This window comes from Oncorhynchus clarkii, chromosome 30 (assembly GCF_045791955.1).
Source record: "Oncorhynchus clarkii lewisi isolate Uvic-CL-2024 chromosome 30, UVic_Ocla_1.0, whole genome shotgun sequence".
Classification (NCBI taxonomy): Eukaryota; Metazoa; Chordata; class Actinopteri; order Salmoniformes; family Salmonidae; genus Oncorhynchus; species Oncorhynchus clarkii.
The window spans coordinates 21083873-21105632 of record NC_092176.1 but is presented as its reverse complement, the minus strand read 5'-3'; the positions used below and the strand labels follow the sequence as shown (position 1 = coordinate 21105632).

Here is a 21760-nt window from a genome sequence, read left to right as displayed (position 1 = left end):
TTACATTCAAATCTGTTTTAGCCAAAGGCTCTCTCAGGTTAAGATCCTCACTGGCCTTCTGAGGCCTGTAGAAGAATGTAAATGCACCATTATGTTTGTCCTGCCACACAGACAATGTTTGTGGGTCAGTCTTAGTAGTTTTGAGAGAGAGAGAAATTATCTGCTCCGTGTATACAGTACCAGTCAAAAGTTCTGACACACATACTCATTCAAGGGTTTTTCTTTATTTTACCATTTCTACATTATATAATCATAGTGAAGACATCAAAACTATGAAATAACACATATGGAATCATGTAGTAACCAAAATAGTGTTAAATATATTTATATTTGAGATTCTTCAAAGTAGCCACCCTTTGCTTTGATGACAGCTTTGCACACTCTTGGCATTCTCTAAACCAGCTTCACCCGGATTGCTTTTTCAACAGTCTTGAAGGAGATCCCACATATGCTGAGTACTTGTTGGCTGCTTTTCCTTCATTATGCGGTCCAAACTCATCCCAAACCATCTCAATTGCGTGATTGTGGAGGCCAGGTCATCTGATGCAGCACTCCATCACTTTCCGTCTTGGTCAAATAGCCCTTACAGAGCCTGGAGATGTGTTGGGTTATTGTCATGTTGAAAAACAAATGATAGTTCCACTAAGCACAAACCAGATGGGATGGCGTATCTCTGCAGCATGCTGTGGTAGCCATGTTGGTTAAGTGTGCTTTGAAATCTAAGTAAATAACTGACAGTGTCACCAGAAAAGCACCCCCACACCAGCACACATCCTCCTCTATGCTTCACAAAGGCAACCACACATGCAGATATTATTCGTTCACCTGTTCTGCCTCTCACAAAGACCCAGCGGTTGGAACCAAAAATCTCAAATTGGGACTCAGACCAAAGAACAGATTTCCACCAGTCTAATGACCATTGCTCATGTTTCTTGGCCCAAGCAAGTTTCTTATTATTATTATTGGTGTCCTTTATTTTTTGTATATATTTTACCTTTATTCAACTAAGCAAGCCAGATAATTTACAATGATGTCCTCCCCCTGCCAAACCCGGACGACGCTGGGCCACTTGTGCACCGCCCTATAAGACTCCCAATCACGGCTGGATGTGATACGGCCTGGATTCAAACCAGGGACTATAGTGTCGCCTCTTGCACTGGGATGCAGTGCCTTAGACCACTGCGCCACTTGGGAGCCCTTTGGTAGTGGTTTCTTTGCAGCAACTCGACCATGAAGGCCTAATTCACTCAGTCTCCCCTGAAAAGTTGATGTTGAGATGTGTCTGTTACTTGAACTCTGTGAAGCATTTATTTGGGCTGCAATTTCTGAGGCTGGTAACTCTAATGAACGTATCCTCTGCAGCAGAGGTAACTCTGGGTAATCCTTTCCTGTGGCAGTCCTCATGAGAGCCAGTTTCATCATAGCGCTTGATGCATTTTGCAACTTTTTTTTTAGCAAGATGGCGCCGATAGAGATGGTCGGCTCACTTCGAGTCCTTAGGCTGACCCAAAACAACAGCGCCGCAGAAGGGGCAGACGGAGCGGCCTCCTGGTCAGGCTCCGTAGACGTGCACATCGCCTACCGCTCCCAAGTATACTACTCACCAATGTCCAGTCTCTTGACAACAAGGTTGATGAAATTCGAGCAAGGTTTGCCGTCCAGAGAGACATCAGAGATTGTAACATTCTCTGTTTCATGGAAACATGACTCTCTCTGGATATGTTGTTGCTTCATGATTAACGACTCATGGTGTAATCATAACAACATACAGGAACTCAAGTCATTCTGCTCACCCGACCTAGAATTCCTTACAACCAAATGCCGGTCATATTACCTCCCTAGAGAATTCTCGTCAGGTATCGTCATAGCTGTGTACATTGCCCCTCAAGCAGACACCAAGATGGACCTCAAGGAACTCCACTGGATTCTATGTAAACTGGAAACCATATATCCTGAAGCTGCATTTATTGTAGCTGGGGATTTTAACAAAGCAAATCTAAGAACAAGGCTATCTAAATTCGATCAGTATATTAATTGCACTACACGCGGGGTAATACACTCGATCACTGCTACTCTAACTTCCGCGATGCATACAAATCCCTCCCCCAGCCTCTCTTCAGCAAATCCGACTACAACTCCATCTTGCTCCTACTGTCTTATATGCAGAAACTCAAACAGGATGTACTAGAACCATTCAATGCTGGTCTGACCAATCGGAATCTACGCTTCAAGATTGTTTTGATCACGTGGACTGGGATATGTTCTGGTCAGCCTCAGAGAACAACATCGATCTATACGCTGACTCGGTGAGTGAGTTTATAAAGAATGCATTGGAGATGTTGTACCCACTGTGACTATTAAACCTACCCTAACCAGAATCCGTGGATGGATGAAGGCATCAGCGCAAAACTGGAAGCGCGAACCACCTCATTTAACCATGGAAAGAGGTCTGGGAATATGGCTGAATATAAACAATATACAGTGCCTTGCGAAAGTATTTGGCCCCCTTGAACTTGTTGACCTTTTGCCACATTTCAGGCTTCAAACATAAAGATATAAAACAGTATTTTTTTGTGAAGAATCAACAACAAGTGGGACACAATCATGAAGTGGAACGACATTTATTGGATATTTCAAACTTTTTCAACAAATCAAAAACTGAAAAATTGGGCGTGCAAAATTATTCAGCCCCTTTACTTTCAGTGCAGCAAACTCTCTCCAGAAGTTCAGTGAGGATCTCTGAATGATCCAATGTTGACCTAAATGACTAATGATGATAAATACAATCCACCTGTGTGTAATCAAGTCTCCGTATAAATGCACCTGCACTGTGATAGTCTCAGAGGTCCGTTAAAAGCGCAGAGAGCATCATGAAGAACAAGGAACACACCAGGCAGGTCCGAGATACTGTTGTGAAGAAGTTTAAAGCCGGATTTGGATACAAAAAGATTTCCCAAGCTTTAAACATCCCAAGGAGCACTGTGCAAGCGATAATATTGAAATGGAAGGAGTATCAGACCACTGCAAATCTACCAAGACCTGGCCGTCCCTCTAAACTTTCAGCTCATACAAGGAGAAGACTGATCAGAGATGCAGCCAAGAGGCCCATGATCACTCTGGATGAACTGCAGAGATCTACAGCTGAGGTGGGAGACTCTGTCCATAGGACAACAATCAGTTGTATATTGCACAAATCTGGCCTTTATGGAAGAGTGGCAAGAAGAAAGCCATTTCTTAAAGATATCCATAAAAAGTGTCATTTAAAGTTTGCCACAAGCCACCTGGGAGACACACCAAACATGTGGAAGAAGGTGCTCTGGTCAGATGAAACCAAAATTGAACTTTTTGGCAACAATGCAAAACGTTATGTTTGGCGTAAAAGCAACACAGCTGAACACACCATCCCCACTGTCAAACATGGTGGTGGCAGCATCATGGTTTGGGCCTGCTTTTCTTCAGCAGGGACAGGGAAGATGGTTAAAATTGATGGGAAGATGGATGGAGCCAAATACAGGACCATTCTGGAAGAGAACCTGATGGAGTCTGCAAAAGACCTGAGACTGGGACGGAGATTTGTCTTCCAACAAGACAATGATCCAAAACATAAAGCAAAATCTACAATGGAATGGTTCAAAAATAAACATATCCAGGTGTTAGAATGGCCAAGTCAAAGTCCAGACCTGAATCCAATCGAGAATCTGTGGAAAGAACTGAAAACTGCTGTTCACAAATGCTCTCCATCCAACCTCACTGAGCTTGAGCTGTTTTGCAAGAAGGAATGGGAAAAAATGTCAGTCTCTCGATGTGCAAAACTGATAGAGACATACCCCAAGCGACTTACAGCTGTAATCGCAGCAAAAGGTGCCGAAAAAGGTGGCGCTACAAAGTATTACCTTAAGGGGGCTGAATAATTTTGCACGCCCAATTTTTCAGTTTTGGATTTGTTAAAAAAGTTTGAAATATCCAATAAATGTCGTTCCACTTCATGATTGTGTCCCACTTGTTGTTGATTCTTCACAAAAAAATACAGTTTTATATCTTTATGTTTGAAGCCTGAAATGGGGCAAAAGGTCGCAAAGTTCAAGGGGGCCGAATACTTTCGCAAGGCACTGTAGTTATTCCCTCCGCAAGGCAATCAAACAAGCGAAATGCCGGTACAGGGACAAAGTGGAGTCGGAATTCAACGGCTCAGACACAAGACCTATGTGGCAGGGTCTGCAGGAAATCACGGACTACGAAAAGAAAACCAGCCACGTCACGGACACCGACGTCACGCTTCCAGATAAAGCAAACACCTTCTTTGCCCGCTTCGAGGATAATCCAGTGCCACCGTCACGGCCCGCTAACAAAAACTGCACCCTCCCCCTCTCTCCTTCTCTGTGGCTGACGTGAGTAAAACATTTAAACGTGTTAACCCTCGCAAGACTGCTGGCCCAGACGGCATCCTTAGCCATGTCCTCAGAGCATGCGCAGACCAGCTGGCTGGTGTGTTTACAGACATATTCAATCGCTCCCTATCCCAGTCTGCTGTCCCCACATGTTTCAAGATGACCACCATTGTTCCTGTACCTAAGTAGGCAAAGATAACTGAACTAAATGACTACCGTCCCGTAGCACTCACTTCTGTCATCATGAAGTGCTTTGAGAGACTAATCAAGGATCATATCACCTCCACCTTACCTGCCACCCTAGACCCACTTCAGTTTGCATACCCCCCCCAACAGGTCCACAGACAATGCAATCGCCATCACACTGCACACTGCCCTATCCCACCTGGACAAGAGGAATACCTATGTAAGAATGCTGTTAATTGACTACAGCTCAGCATTCAACACCATAGTACCCTCCAAGCTCATCATCAAGCTCGAGACCCTGGGTCTCAACCCCGCCCTATACAATTGGGTCCTGGGCTTTCTGGCGGGCCGCCCCCAGGTGGTGAAGGTAGGAAACAACATCTCCACTTCGCTGACCCTCAACACTGGGGCCTCTCCAAGGGTGCGTGCTCAGCCCCCTCCTGTACTCCCTGTTCACCCACGACTGCGTGGCCAGTCTCAATCATCAAGTTTGCAGATGACACAACAGTAGTGGGCTTGATTACCAACAATGACGAGACAGCCTACAGGGAGGAGGTGAAGGCACTCAGTGTGTGCTGTCAGGAAAATAACCTCTCACTCAACATCAACAAAACAAAGGAGATGATCGTGGACTTCAGGAAACAGCAGAGGGAGCACCCCCCTATCCACATCGAAGCGACAGCACTGGAGATGGTGGACAGTTTTAAGTTCATTGGCGTACACATCACAGACAAACTTAAATAGTCCACCCACACAGACAGTGTGGTGAAGAAGGTGCAACAGCACCTTTTCAACCTCAGGAGGCTGAAGAAATTTGGCTTGTCACCCAAAACTCTGACAAACTTTTACAGATGCACAATCGAGAGCATCCTGCCGGGCTGTATCACAGCCTGGCACGGCAACTGCTCCGCCCTCAACCGCAAGGCTCTCCAGAGGGTGGTGCGGTCTGCACAACACATCACCGGGGGCAAACTACCTGCCCTCCATGACACCTACAGCACCCGATGTCACAGGAAGGCCAAAAAGACCACAACCACCCGAGCCACTGCCTGTTCACACCGTTACCATCCCACTAGTCACTTTAAACAATGCCACTTTAAATAATGCCACTTCAATAATGTTTACATATCTTACATTACTCATATGATATGTATATACTCTATTGCACCTTGCCTATGCCGGCTCGGCCATCGCCCATCCATATATTTATATACTGTATACATATTCTCATTCACCCCTTTAGATTTGTGTGTTGGGAAATTGTTAGATAACTTGTTAGATATTACTGCACTGTTGGAACTAGTGGCACAAGCATCTCGCTACACTCACATTAACATCTGCTAAAATCATCTGAGTTGATTTGATTTGAAGAAACTTTCAAGGTAATTTCTCTTTGCTTATTTGAGTTGTTCTTGCTGTAATATGGACTTGGTCTTTTACCAAATAGGTGTCACGGCTTTCTCCCTGGGAAGGAGAGGCGGACCAAAACGCAGCGTGGTTATAGTTCATGGTTTTTTAATAAGAAAACTCAAACATGAACACAACTACAAAACAAGAAACGGGAAAACTGAAACAGCCCTATCTGGTGCAGTAAACACAAAGACAGGAAACAATCACCCACAAAATACCCAAAGAATATGGCTGCCTAAATATGGTTCCCAATCAGAGACAACGATAAACACCTGCCTCTGATTGAGAACCACTCTAGGCAACCATAGACTTACCTAGACAACTAAACTGAACACAACCCCATTAATCTAATAAACCCCTAGACAAGACGAACACAATAAATCACCCATGTCACACCCTGGCCTAACCAAAATAATAAAGAAAACAAATATAACTAAGGCCAGGGCGTGACAATAGGTCTATATTCTGTATACCTCCCCCTACCCTGTCACAACTCAACGGGTAGCCTCAAACGCATTAGGAAGGGAAAAAAATCCACAAATTAACTTTAAACAAGGCACCCCTGTTAATTGAAATGCATTCCAGGTGACTACCTCATGAAGCTGGTTGAGAGAATGCCAAGAGTGTGCAAAGCTGTCATCAAGGCAAAGGGTGGCTACTTTGAAGAATCTCAAATGTAAAATATATTTTGATTTGTTTAACGCTTTTTTTGGTTACTACATGATTCCATGTGTTATTTCATAGTTTTGATCTATTCACTATTATTCTACAATGTAGAAAATCGTAAAAACAAATGAAAATCCCTTCAAACTTTTGAATGGTACTGTACGTTTTGAGTTTCACTACAATATAGGAGCTTTAATTTCGCAGAATCTGCTGCCCTGTGTGGGACTCTTGGGTTTTAGTCTCCCCTGACTAGCTAAGGGGTTTGTTCCTCTCTGGCACCTCTGTGGCCCTAATTAACATCTCAGTGCTTAGTCTTTCAGCCAGTCTATCTAATCCAGTCCACGGCTCAGCTGCTCTGCCACCTCCATCTGGTAACCCTTCACCTCAGGAATCGCTCAACGTCTAGTCCATTTTTCCACACAAGGCAATGGAACCCCTTTCTCTCCCTCTTTCCCTGGACCCTTGTCTGCTCTCTGACGCCTGTCTATTTCTTCCCAAACACACAGGTCCACAGGGCGATAGAGGCAGAGACGGTACCCCTGGACAAGATGGTAGGTTTGAGGTGTCAAGTCAGTCATTGCTTTGTAACACAAACTCTTATTTGTGGCTGTATCAGTATGGCTCAATGGTTACTAGTGTCTGTCCACTGTCTTTGCTCAGGGAAGCTAGGGTCTCGGGGACTGCCGGGCCCCAGTGGCCCCAGGGGCGAGGCTGGGATGAGAGGCCCTTCTGGGACCCCAGGACTAGTGGGTAAGATACTTACTGTAACTAGACAATGACAGAGTGTATGATTTATAACAACCACTGATTTCACTGTAAAATTGTGTAAACCTCCAAATGTGTGACAGTCATTCCTTTTGGCTGAAATATGATAATAACAGACTGTACTCAGTAGATGTTTGTTTCATGAATAACAGATACATTCCAGATTTCCAGTTGATTAAGCAGGGTGCACTGATGTCAAACAAATGCTTCTTGTCTTACAAGACATTGACACTGTTTGTCAATAAATACGCTTGTGGTAAAGATGGTGAAGATCAGTGTAGGGACAGGGGGATTGTGTGTGTACCCACCCACTTAACCCATTGTCTCCAAGACAGCTATGACAGTACTCTCTGTCTGCCAGGGCAGACAAGAACCTGTTGACTTAAGGCCTGAAACAATTGTGGAAAAGTCACTCAGATCTCAACAAATTGCATCATGACATCCTGCATCAGAGTGTTTGTCTTTCTGTGAAACCACTCTGCCATTCCACAAAGCCATGTGTAGTCCATAAAAAACACAGCAGTTCCTCTGCGGACAACATGGTGATAACTTACAGACTTTTCAACCATAAGACTTACTAAATGCAAAGTTCGCTGATTCAGCATGGTTTCCAGCAGCCCGCCAAAAATATTTCTCTTCAGACTACACAAAACTCCCCTATGGCTCGCAATGCTCGCTGTTGTTCCTGCCTGCTGACTAACCAGATTCGATTCGTTCAGCAACATAAAGAAAAGCAGAAATCTGTTGCTTATATTCGAGGGTAAATGGTTACGGACAAATAATAAATAACAGTCCGAAAACAAGAAATCCCTAGACATTCCTGAGCAGCTATGAGTTTAATGACAATAAAATACATAGTAATATAAGTTTGTCATACATGTGCTCCTGTAAGTTGCGTCTGCTAAATTACTCAAATGTAAACGTAGAATGTTGGAGCTGGTGGCTGTGGTTCTGGTTCCTCTCTGTATGGAACAAGCAGACAGTGTACCCCTCCCTCTCTGAGGGACATATGACCCCTGCTCTCTGCCTGCTGCTGCTTGGTAGAAATGAGATGTAGAGCAAAAGTTAAGCTACAAACCCACTTTTTGAGAAACACCATGTGAATCCAATCTGAAATGAACATGAGCTATGTGTATAAATCCTGTCTCCTTATGTCTTCCATATGTCTGCGGTGTTATTGTTGTCCCCCATGATGAAATCGGGGAGGGAACTGTGGATCTGTCTCCATCCGTACGTACATTCATTCGTACATTCGTTCATACGTTAGTCACATGCGATATCTCAGACAGCACTGGGCTGATTTTGACTAAACTTGGGTGAATGATGTGTCTTGCCATAGAGATCCGGCATATACAAAATTGTACTGATTGGCCCAAGGTGGGAGCTGTAGTAATTCACAGAAATGTGTTAGTCACAAGGTGCATCAGTGGTGGGGGACGACGTGTTTATTGTTGCCTTGTTTATAGGGTTTCTATTACAAACAATTTGCTCCCTATATGTTGAATTCTTCCTGTACATTGCACATACTAGAAATGATAACATTGACAAAAATGTGTTTGATGTTACTGAAACCCTGAGCCTTATGAGAGCATGTTTGGTAGCAAGAGTTTAGGAGGAAGGGAAATGAATGATCTCAGCAGTGGTGTAAAAGTGGTTCAGACAGATTCATAAAGAGGCAAGGGGAGACTGTTGTCACACTCAGGGACTTCCGCAGTCAGGGAAGCAGTGTGAGGTTGGAGTTAGGGTTGAGGTGTGTGGAGCCGTGCACTGATGTATTTTGGGTTGTTTTTCCCTGAATCAGCGCAAAGACAGGACATGTGTTTCCTGTACAGAAGAACTACGATTTCCTTACAGGCATGCACGCACACAGGCACCCAGACACACACACACACACGCACACACACACACACACACACACACACACACACACACACACATATGCACACACACAATTTTACTCACACCTTGACACTGTAGCCCACAGCTGCTCCAGGGCCCCATTATCCTGCTGGAAAAATAGAGCCTAGTTTGCCTTAACGTCATGCTAACACACAGACTCTGGAGATGGAGCCACTTTGACTACCCAGCTGTGCCACTGTGCTGCTGACCATGGGTTATGGTCCTTCAGGTGGAATTGGGTGTGTGCAGAACCACAACACAGTCAGTCTTTGCATTAATGTTTACTAAAGCAAAGTGAAAATGAATCAGCGAGGTGTCAAATCCAATTAGAGCTGTAATAACACTCTTCTATGCCAAGTTATTCATAGTTGATAATACAATCAATGATAGCTGTTGTCAGTTGCATCACCCTCCAGAGCATTATTCGGGTTCACAAGGCAAAGAGATAGGAGATAGAGGGGGTGTGTGTGTGTGTGTGTGTGTGTGTGTGTGTGTGTGTGTGTGTGTGTGTGTGTGTGTGTGTGTGTGTGTGTGTGTGTGTGTGTGTGTGTGTGTGTGTGTGTGTGTGTGTGTGTGTGCAAAGCATTACCTCAGGAAAGTGCAAACAATGATGTCAGATGTTGTTGTGGTGGGGAGGTGAGGCACTTTGTTTGGGTTTGTGGATGGAGCAGGCCAATCCAGCTGGGCCACAGGGACAAGTCACATCTCAGCTTTTCTTTCTCACCTTTTTTCAACAAAAGGAGAAACCGATGTGGGAGGGAGAGAGAGACACTTTCACGAGCTGGCTTGTTGGGACTGGTTGTGCACACACACACAACCGTGAGCGCTCTCATACTCCGGCTCATGCAGATGCAGGCAGCATTTAATTTATTGCGCACCAGTGCCGCTAATATGCTCCAGCATTTAATAGTGTTTATTTGAGTTTTCCCAGGTCCTCCTTTGAGCTCCCACACAGACATTAAGAGCCTGTTAATTAAAGCTGAACAGCAGTCAGTCGCTCAGCCCGCTCTCTCCTCTCCTTGCCTGCTGCTGATGTTAACCACCAAGCACGGAAACCTAATACACCATGCATCGCTCACTTCCTCTCTCCCTTCACATTCTCTACTATACATCTATACAGCCCTGTACCCTACCAATTTGTCTAGGTTCACCAGGGCTCCCCTGCCATTGTGCGGCATGCCAGGAAAGGCAACACAGGGTGAAACCTCTTCATCATGGGTTCACCTATCTGGTGCCCTTTGAAATGATGAAAAATCGAATGATATACCAAAAGAGAATAAAAGTTTCTCTCCGGACACCGGGCACTTTCCCCACTAAAAACTGAAGAAACTTCTGAAGAAAAGTAATCTAGATTCTTCAGCTCTTAGCAATTTCCGGCCAAAATACCTTCCATTTTTAAGCAAAATTCTGGAGAAATTGGTTTTCATACAGCTAAATCATTTTTAAAGTGCCAACTGTATATTTTTTAAATTCCAATCTGTTTTTTGTCGTTTTTGTGCCCACCACAGCACAGCCTTAGTTAAAGTGGTACATTATCTAAGAGCCAACACAGATGCCAAACAGCTCTCTGTCCTTGTGGATTTAAGTGCTGCATTCGACAGTGTTGACCATGGTGTCCTTCTGGACAGACTGGAGAGGTGGGTTGGCCTCTCCAGTCCAGCTCTAAATTGGTTTAGAACCTATTTAACCGGTCAAGAGTTTTTTTGTAACCGTTGGTGAAGATAACTCAGAGAAAATGCATATCACATGTGGCGTTCCACAAGGTTCCGATTTTGGGTGCGGTACTGCTCAGTTTACATATGTTAACCCTTGGCAGCCTTGTAAGAAAGCACAGCATATCATGACTCAGGATATGACATATGACCCAGATGCAGACACAGGATGCGGATAGTACAGTTCTCAATCATTTATTATAACACGGGGCAAAGGGCAGGTCGAGGGCAGGCAGAGGTTCGTAATCAGGTCAGAGTCAGGCAGGTACAGGACAGCAGGCAGGCTCGGGGTCAGGGCAAGCAAAATGGTCAGAGTTGGGAAAACTAGGAAACAAACACTTGAGAAACAGGAAACCGGGAAAGCATGCTGGTAAGACCTGACAAGACAAGACAAACTGGCAACAGACAAACAGAAAACACAGGCATAAATGCTCAGGGGATAATGGGGGAGATAGGCGGCACCTTGAGGTGGGTGGAGACAAGCACAAAGACAGGTGAAACCGATCAGAGCATTGATTTTCACTACTATGCAGACGATACAAAACTTTACATTTCTGTGTCACCAGAGGATATTAACTCCACGGATAAATTATTATACTGTATTAGTAATTTAAATACTTGGATGGCTCACAACCTCCTCCAGCTAAATCAAGACATGACGGGAGTACTTATTGTTGGAGCCAAAGCACAGAGAGAGAATCTGGCTGCACATTTTAATTCACAGGCAATAAAGATAAAACACCAGGTAAAAAACCTAGGTGTCATTTTTGATTCTGAACTCAATTTTGAATCACACGTGACCAAAATAGCTTTTTACCACCTGAGGAACAAGGTGCTGTCATTTCTCTCTCAGGCGGATGCAGAGAGCTCATCCATGCTTTTATTACAAGCAGGCTTGACTACTGTAATGCTCTCCTGTCTGGTCTACCCAAGAAAGCCATTGGTCAACTGCAAAACGTACAAAATGCTGAATGCAGAATGCTGACCAAGACCAGACGTAGAGCACACATCACACTGGTTTTAAGGTCTCTGTACTGTAAAACATACAGAATTCTGCAGCACGGGTACCGACCAGACGGAGAGCACACATTACACTGGTTTTAAGGTCTCTGCACTGGCTGCCTGTGAGTTTTAGAATTCATTTTAAGATAATTATATTGGTTTTTAAATCAATCAACGATTGTGCACCCCAATACATGTCAGACATGCTCTTAAGTTATGTACCCAGTGGGTCCTCAGGTCATCTGGCACTTTTTTTTTTTTTGAATTTTTACCCCTTCTACTATCTTGTCTCATCGCTACAACTCCCGTACGGGCTCGGGAGAGACGAAGGTTGAAAGTCATGCGTCCTCCGATACACAACCCAACCAAGCCGCACTGCTTCTTAACACAGCACGCATCCAACCCGGAAGCCAGCCGCACCAATGCATCCGGCCACCTTGGTTAGCGCACACTGCGCCCAGCCCGCCACAGGAGTCGCTGGTGCGCGATGAGACAAGGACACCCCTACCGACCAAGCCCTCCCTAACCCGGGCGACGTTAGGCCAATTGTGCGTCGCCCACAGACCTCGCGGTCGCGGCCGGTTACGACAGAGCCTGGGCGCGAACCCAGGAACTCTGATGGCACAGCTGGCGCTGCAGTACAGCGCCCTTAACCACTGTGCCACCCGGGAGGCCCGCACTGGCCTTTTAAAGCCTAGGACCAAGAGGCATGGAGAGACAGCCTTTAGTTACTATGCCCCCAGCCTCTGGAACAGCCTGCCAGAGAACCTGAGGGGGCCGAAACTGTGGACATATTCAAAAGACATTTCAAAACACACCTTTTTAGCTTTGCTTTTCCTTGGGGTGCTTTTTAGTCTTATTCAGTTTGTATTGGTATTCTTAGTTTTTTATCCTAAAGCTTGATTTGATTTGAATGCTGTCCCAATGCTGATTCTTGCTTTTGTCATGGAGTTTTTTCCTACCCTTTCCATTGTTGTCATGCCAATGCTGTCCCTCAGTGAAACAGTGCGGTGTATCTCCCCTCCCCCAGGACCCAAAGGTCCATCAGGTCTCCCAGGAGAGAGGGGTCTACCTGGGCTTCCTGGACCTCCTGGACCCCCTGGACCCCCGGCCCCAGCCAGCGCCCGCATCCCAGAGCCAGACCGGGGTAAGAGAAGCACCACTATACCCTACAGACATATCCATCACCACACACACTCAATTAATCAGATTAACAGTTGTGTTATGGACCACTCAAATCATTTGTTTATAAATATAATCTTGGTGGGGCAAAATATTATTTTTATTTTTCATGCATGGGCTACTAACAGTTTATTACACAACATACACTTATTATTACTTTCTTAGCTACAGTATACATATCTCCCTGGCATGTTACATAATTTATGCAACAGCATACAATAAATTTTTGGACTCACCTTGTTGTGCTGTGCTCACTTGAACAGGAAGGTGGGGCGGCAGTTCATCAAACTTTGTCATCAAAGTTATTCTCTGGATTTATTATATTTTCAAGACAACTCAGATCTCTGAAAAAGGTCCAATCATGATGACGTCAGTGATCTTCAGGTTGGAGCTCTAGAAAGAGGCCTGAGTTCCCGACTTGGAATTCCGAGTTGGATGACCGTTCAAAACATATTTTCCCAGTAGGAGATCGTTTCCAGTTGTCTTGAACTCACGGAAGTCAGATTTCCCTGTTCTGAGTTCCCAGTTGTCTTGAACTCACGGAAGTCAGATTTCCCTGTTCTGAGTTTCCAGTTGTTTTGACCGCGGCAGAAGTCATGCTGGATTGACAGCATGGCCAATGTTGAATGTTTATCCTTTTAAGTTTGGAAAAGAGACCCACACACCCATTCCACTGAATAGCAGGCTAGTGATTGCTTTGCAATGCTTGCAGTTAGCCACTGATTCCTTCAAAATCACTCATTGTTGAATTTGCGAATTCCAACATGTTGTGTAATGTCCAATGGCCGATGAGCACCAATACGTTTTATCTATAATTTCTCTTACATTATTTCTCTTCATATGACAACGATTAAAAAGGATTTGCCAGTAGATTTTCAACTAGATTCAACTAGACAGATTTTGAAAGTATGATGTCAACATGATCAGTCCAATCAAAGCTGCTGTAGATATAAGATGATTTGACATTTTATCTGTGGCCAATGACCTTGAGACTTATAGGATGGGCACTTCTAATGTAACTCTATGGCAGCGCCCAAGGGGCTTGAATTTTCGAGCTCTACTCTTAGATTTGGTGGTAACGTATTGTCCCCATGACTGACAGAACACTGAGCCAATAACGGCACAACTAGAGAACATTACCAACCCCTACGCTCCATATTTTCCACTGGCTACCCCACCACAACAGAAAGCACCGAGCTAGGTTGAAACACCTGCATTTTGGAGCTACCTTACTCAAGAAAGCCAGAAAGAGACAACGTTTCTATGCAGCTTAATTAACTTTTTTTTTACATTGTTTGCCCACTGATATGTTACACGTATTAATGCCAAAATAACATGCAAAACAGGCATGCCCAACCTGCCCTGAATGACAGGTAGCCACTGTCCATGGGTAGGCCAATGTGCTTGCCTTACAGCCCTAAGTGCTCCATACCACCCTCGCTCATGCCCATCTGGGTACAATTTTCCATTCAGTGGGTATGTGTGAATATGGTAGACCATTCTAGTGCAGCTCATGAGTTTTCACACCCCAGTATTATGGACTTGGAGATGTCCCAGAAGAAAAAAAACGGATGGATAGTCAGCCCCTGTCAGACAACCACCCTCACCCCTCCCCTTCTCACAATAGGTGGTCTTTTTCTGGGCCAAACTGGAGGAAGTGACCTCAGTCCGCACATAATCAATTCCAAAATGATTGGAGCTGCAGAGACAGTAGTTTTCGTGAGAGGTGTGGGCTGAGGATTCTACCTTGCTTAGATCTTTAAATAGGTGATACTGTTTATTTCCACTGAAAATCAACATGTTCCCAATGTCTATTACATTACATAGAGTCATGATGAGCATCTATTTGAGTTAGAAGGGAGGGAGGGAGGGAGGGAGGGAGGGAGGGAGGGAGAGAGAGAGAGAGAGAGAGAGAGAGAGAGAGAGAGAGAGAGAGAGAGAGAGAGAGAGAGAGAAAAAAACTGAAGGAGAAACAGAGAGAATGGCAAAGGGAATAAAAGTAAGGATATTAGAAAGAGACAAATGTATGCAATGTGTTTTAACGGACTCTCCCTCTCCCTCTCACCTGTCACGTGTGCCTGCCAAAGGCCTGAGAGGAAGGTGATTGAGTGGTTGAGAGGGTCTGAGTCTGGGGAGAGAAAGAGAGTGGCAATGGCTTGACCCAAACGTCACATGCTGGGATAAGGACCTGTCCGCCGCTGATGTCACTCAGCCACTTCCAGATGTGGAGTTGAACCAGCTGGAGGGGGGGGGGTTCATAAAGCCTCACTTAAGGGTTGGAGCCCAGGCAGTGAGAAGGGATGAGGACTGAGAGGAGGAAATGTGTTGAACAGTGGAGACCAGGCAGTGAGAAGGGATGAGGACTGAGAGTAGGAAATGTGTTGAACAGTGGAGCCCAGGCAGTGAGAGGGAATGAGGACTGAGAGTAGGAAATGTGTTGAACAGTGGAGCCCAGGCAGTGAGAAGGGATGAGGACTGAGAGTAGGAAATGTGTTGAACAGTGGAGCCCAGGCAGTAAGAGGGAATGAGGACTGAGAGTAGGAAATGTGTTGAACAGTGGAGCCCAGGCAGTGAGAAGGGATGAGGACTGAGAGGAGGAAATGTGTTGAACAGTGGAGCCCAGGCAGTGAGAAGGGATGAGGACTGAGAGGAGGAAATGTGTTGAACAGTGGAGCCCAGGCAGTGAGAGGGAATGAGGACTGAGAGTAGGAAATGTGTTGAACAGTGGAGCCCAGGCAGTGAGAAGGGATGAGGACTGAGAGTAGGAAATGTGTTGAACAGTGGAGCCCAGGCAGTGAGAGGGAATGAGGACTGAGAGTAGGAAATGTGTTGAACAGTGGTGCCCAGGCAGTGAGAAGGGATGAGGACTGAGAGTAGGAAATGTGTTGAACAGTGGAGCCCAGGCAGTGAGAAGGGATGAGGACTGAGAGTAGGAAATGTGTTGAACAGTGGAGCCCAGGCAGTGAGAAGGGATGAGGACTGAGAGTAGGAAATGTGTTGAACAGTGGAGCCCAGGCAGTGAGAAGGGATGAGGATTGAGAGGAGGAAATGTGTTGAACGGTGCACAGATGTGTAGGTTGACAGAATAATTCTAGCTGTGGGTAACTTATTGAGAATTCTGAGACTGTGAACTGTTTCTTTCACACCAAAGTGAAAGCAGCAGATGCAGGGGTTATGTGCTAGGCTTCCTTTGGAAAACCCTGGCTTATTGGCTGTCCCGTCTGGATCTGGAGGCTGGAATCTCCTGCAGCAGAATTGGACTGAACCCTCCAACTTTAAGCTGGGACAGGGTCACAGGTAGAGAAGAGGAGGATAAGGGGATGTAGGAACCTAGCCATCTTAGAAAATCATATGCATTACATTGTAGAACACTGTGGGGTTGGAAAGTACATGGACAGAGACTCACTATCAGAGAGGGTGTTGAAGTACAAGAGCTGGAGATGAAGATAAAATCATGTTTCAATAGAGACAGACAGGCAGGTGGACGGACAAGCAGACAGGTAGGCAGGCAGACAGACAGACGGACACCTCTTTTCCTGGGCTATTGTTAGCAAGGTTATGTGGGGCTGGAACAGGGATCAGTCAGTCTGGCAGCTGGAGGATGTGCCTCGTTGACAGTCCTTCCCCTCACTGTGGTACTCCATCAGCACAGTGCTACCTGTCAGCCTGAGACAACCCTTTAAAACCACACACTTCCACCTTTCACTGGACATTTCCTACCCTTCTCCCTCTCTCTTTCCCTACAGATAGATATAGGTCAGCTCAGAAGTGCTCTGTCAGCACAATGTTAATGGAGGTGACACAAGTCTTTCTTAATAAATACTGTTCCATGTGTACCTGTAGGACATGAAGTACACATACAATGAGTGCAAACAATGTGATAATTATGATATTCAGCCATATATATATATATATATATATATTACATTTACCTTTATGAAAGATGGACAGTGTAAAGGTTTGATACTTTATGGTGCTGAAAGAAGCCTGAACATTTGTGCGAGAACATCGCCCCCTGTAGGTACTTTTCAGGTATGTGGTTCAGCCCTCGTTTGTCCTTTTTATTAACCACTCAATCTTCTGTATTCCAGGTCAGGGCAAGGAGCTGCTCCTCTCCAACACATTCCCTGACCCACGAGGGATGCCTGTCCAAGGCCCACAAGGCCCTGCTGGACCTGCTGGTCAGTATGTCTGTTTTTCTCTCCTGGTCGCTAGCCACTAGCCAGTAACATATTGGTTTCATTATCCTGTCAGTGTAGTGATTAAATTCAGTATTAATTTGGGTTAATACTCAAAAGTCTCCATTCTCTGTCAGATTCACTGAAACACAACTCCCCTGTCCTCAACTCTCATCTGGAGATGCCTGACTTCCTCTTTAGAGGAAGTTGGATTTGCTCCCAGTCTCTCAAATGTTGGATTGATTTGTTGTTTGCCTGTCCCTCTTGCCTCAGTTTGCATCAACAGTGTTCCATCAAATCATGTGTCAAGATGAGCCTTTTCCATTCTCATTTTTAAAGTGAACTGTAAGTGAGCTTCGGCCAGCTCCTACTATTGATCGAATTTAAGACTTATCCAGCATCACTTCTATCATGACCAAACAAGGAAGATTTAAGAGTGTTCATTATAACATTATAACAAGCATGTCCATATTTGTAATGGTTTGCCAAAGCCAGTAATTCTATACACACCTATGGTGGGGGTAAGAATAGAAAGACAATGTGGACACAGTTGTTAGTATTCATCTGAGATTTCTGGATATTTTCTTACTTTGTTTATAGTGGTTTATGTCATAGTCCAAATACCTTTGCATAATCTGATTGTCTTAACCCTGCATCTGTTCCTCAACACACATGTAACATGAAACCCTTTCCTATCGTTCATCCATAATTCATAATTTTTTCCTCCTTTATTTTGTCTCTCTTTTCATTCTCAATTTGCCTTGTGTGTCTGAGAAGAACCTATCTTGGCCTATAAAGGCAACCTGACCGAAAGGCTGCCTATTAGGTTGATGCTCACAGTCCTTATGTATACAGGTCCTCCAGGCCCCAAAGGCCCCGTGGGACCCCCTGGCCCAGCAGGACAGAACGTAAGATTTTGCCTTAGGACTATAGTGGGCAGTGTGTAATGGAGCAATGGAAATAATAATAATATGAGTGAGATTAGATCCACTTACTGTCCACTTTAACAAATGTGTTTGTGTCTGTTTGAACCTTTTCTCCTGTCTCTCTACAGGGGAAGTCAGGTTCCCCCGGGTTACAGGGCCCGGTGGGGCCAGAAGGAGAACGTGGGGAGAGAGTGAGTACCATGCACAGGCCAGGGCCCAACCACACCTAATGTTTCCTCCCCATTCTTTCCATCACCTAGATAGAGAGACAAAACTCCTTCTAACTTGCCTCTGGCTTCCTAGGGTCCTCTGGGTTATCCAGGAGAGAGAGGTTTCAGAGGAGAGCCGGTAAGCCACCTACTTCCTGTCTAGCTGTGGCCCTAATGAGTGTGGCAAAAACCAACACGTCGCACCCGATTACACCATGGTCAACTATACAAACCAGTGATCTCACAAACTCGGAGAATGGGTTTTACTGCTGCTATTTCATCAAAAGAAAGGGAAAGGGGGATACCTAGTCAGTTGTACAACTGAATGCCTTCAACTGAAATGTGTCTTCTGCATTTAACCCAACCCCTCATAGTCAGTACTTTCATGCCAGTGATAACTAGTTATCACTAGTGTACCATTACTCTTGACTCAATGTTTCTATACAGGGAGTAGCAGGAGCCAAGGGAGAGCCAGGACAGAAAGGCCTGCCGGTAAGACCACCAGAGATGGGGCCGTAGCTCACCCTGTGCCTCACTGACTCTCACTGGGCTGTATAGGACCAGGAGCCAGGAGGGGAAATAGTGTCCGATTCCCAATGTCTTTCCTTGATTCCTTGTGTCTTCTATCCTTGCGTCCTTCTCAAAACTCATAGGAGGAGAATGTCTGAGGGGAGGAACCTTGGGTCTTCTCCTCCAATGGGGTTTGATAAGGATGCGAGGAAAGAGGATGCCAGCAATTGAGAAAAACACATTGAGAAGTAGTCAATTTCCCCACTGTATGCTGTTTAGACAATTATTCTGTGTCTGTCTAATCACTTATTTTCCTTTGCCTCTATCTCATTTTACAAGAACAATCTAAATGTAAGGGATTTATGAACCAAGTCACCGCTTGGTCCTTTTTATGATCCATGTCCAATCACCACATTTACATATTTATTATTTTTATCAAGTTTACTTTCCACTTATCTATATTGTTATTGGTGTTGTTCTGCAAATCGTCCTGCACTTGTTTTAAAAAGTACTCAATTACCCATAGTATGTCAGTTTGCGGCATGTGGGATTGTGGTTTTTGTTGTTTGTGTGGGCTCTGTTATGATGTTGTGATTATTGTGTTTTTTTGGTCCTCGGGGTGTGCTGTGGGGTGCTGCCCCTTGTTGAAAACACTGTCCTACTCCTGTCTGACCCTAAAGCTGCCTGACTCCCTCTGCAAGCTACTGTCTCCATGGTTACCTTTCACAGTCACATTCTGAGCATCTGAAGTTGGCATATACACACACACACACACACACACACACCTGCTGTTCCTACATCACGCATACTAAGGCATTTGCTGATTGAGGGAAAGAAAATAGAATCTATAAGAATCAGTGTCATGTAATACAGCATTGTATTGAGGATCAATATTTGGTCATGCCATGCTTTTACAAACACTTCTACCAATGATATAAATGATGCCAAGGATGACATGTTCATATGTCAAGTCAACTTGTGTACAGTACGTACTGTTTATACATTGTATAAATTAACGTTGGTATGTGTGGAATGTATATGCCAAATCACTCCATATAGAGTTATTGTGGGAACCGTGGTGGTGGGTTAGTGCTGGGTGGACTGGGGTTGGAGATGTGAGTGGATACAGCTATCCTCCAGTGTCCCACAATGCATGGCTGCATGGTCCCATCCTTAGTTACTGCACTGTTTTCCATGTATCTCTTGCTTGCCAAACTCATATGTAAACGCTTTAACTTAGTGTAACAATTCATCAATAACACAGGAACCAGGCAAGGTCACTCTAAATTGTATCTCAAACCAAAAATATATTTCCTATCTCCTCAATGGTCTCACAATAGCCCCGTTATCCTTTCAGCTCTAATCTGCTCCTCATCAATCAACCATGACTCAGAGGATCTTGTTATTGTGGAATCGTACAAACTGGACAAACACAAACACACTGGACATTAGTCTTTGATATGATTTATTGATATAGCTTAATGAAATCTTGCCTTTTGTTCCGTAGAGGTTTGTCCTTTGCTCGTTAATCAGTTTATTTCTTGACCCAAGAGAAAAATACTCCGGCATCCATACTAACGTCATATTGTGCATGCATTCTTTATCAACTGTCACTGACATGATTGCTTTTGTCTGTTTTCTTTCTGTTTATTTTTTTCAATGTTTCATATTTATTTATTAGGGGTTGACTCATAAAGCCAGTGGGTCTTTCTTGACAAGTAGATATTGATCTGTTTCTCATTTTAAACAGACTCAATAAAAATAGTAAAGGTTTACTGGCTTTATTTGGTGAGCATGTTTAATACAGTGAGTGATGGATGGGCAGCTATTGTGAACTCAGCTCTAATAACCGTTATGTAGATACAGTATACTGAGACTTCAGAAGTTTATTTTCAACCGTTTTAGAAAATCCCTCTGAAATGCAACAGAAACTTGCCTGGCTGAATAGCTGCTCATCTTGATCAAGTCCAGAAGGAATGCAGATGGCATGGTCAAACCTGAAGCCCTGGACCGTCTCCTCCACTTCTGTTATGTCAACAACATGGGAATGTCCTGTGATGTGCATGCTGTTTTTGCACAGCATGGCAAGGACTGGCCTGGTATGGCAGCATGGCCAGAGAATGAGGGAGACAGAGAGATACAGGGGAGGGATAAGGTACAGATGTAGGATCTTAATTTGATCACTATTTTGTGGCTGAGAATCTTCCTGCACCGCAGGAAATGCAAACTTAGTGTATTCAAGGTTTAAAAAGGCTTCTAAAGTTTGTAATTTCCACTTTAAAATGTCAGACTTGATTTGCCCTAACGGAAAATGTATCAATCACTACAAAAAATGTTAATTCACATAATAATACACACATTTCCTGTTGCTGCAGGAAAATGTTTTCCTGCTGTAGCAAAGTCTCTCAAATTGTCAGGTCTACTCCCGCTCCACCTCTCTGGCACTCGTTGTCATCAGTTTATTCATTATTACACACACCTGCCACCATCGTTATGCGCACCTGCGCCTCATGAGACTCACCTGGACTCCATCACCTGCCTGATTACCTCCCCTATATTTGTCACTCCCTTTGGTTCTTTCCCTAGGCGTTATTGATTATGTTCCTGTGTTATATGTCTGTACGCTACTCGTGGTTCTTGTTTTGTTCCATGTTTGTTTATTTATTAAATTCACTCCCTGTACTTGCTTCCCGATTATTAGCTTACTCGTTGGAGAATAACGGCTCG

General features: G+C 44.5%; 1 protein-coding gene across 2 annotated transcripts in view; it reads left to right on the top strand.

Moving 5' to 3' along the window:
• LOC139390178 (EMI domain-containing protein 1-like) overlaps nt 1–21760 on the top strand; it is a 100178-nt gene that overhangs the window by 72287 nt on the left and 6131 nt on the right. For both annotated transcript variants that reach the window (XM_071137423.1, XM_071137424.1), the window contains exons 7-14: nt 7157–7201; nt 7311–7400; nt 13059–13175; nt 17302–17391; nt 18244–18296; nt 18443–18505; nt 18618–18662; nt 18971–19015. In XM_071137423.1, the coding sequence (XP_070993524.1) occupies nt 7157–7201; nt 7311–7400; nt 13059–13175; nt 17302–17391; nt 18244–18296; nt 18443–18505; nt 18618–18662; nt 18971–19015 (548 nt within the window). The remainder of the gene's footprint in view (nt 1–7156; nt 7202–7310; nt 7401–13058; nt 13176–17301; nt 17392–18243; nt 18297–18442; nt 18506–18617; nt 18663–18970; nt 19016–21760) is intronic.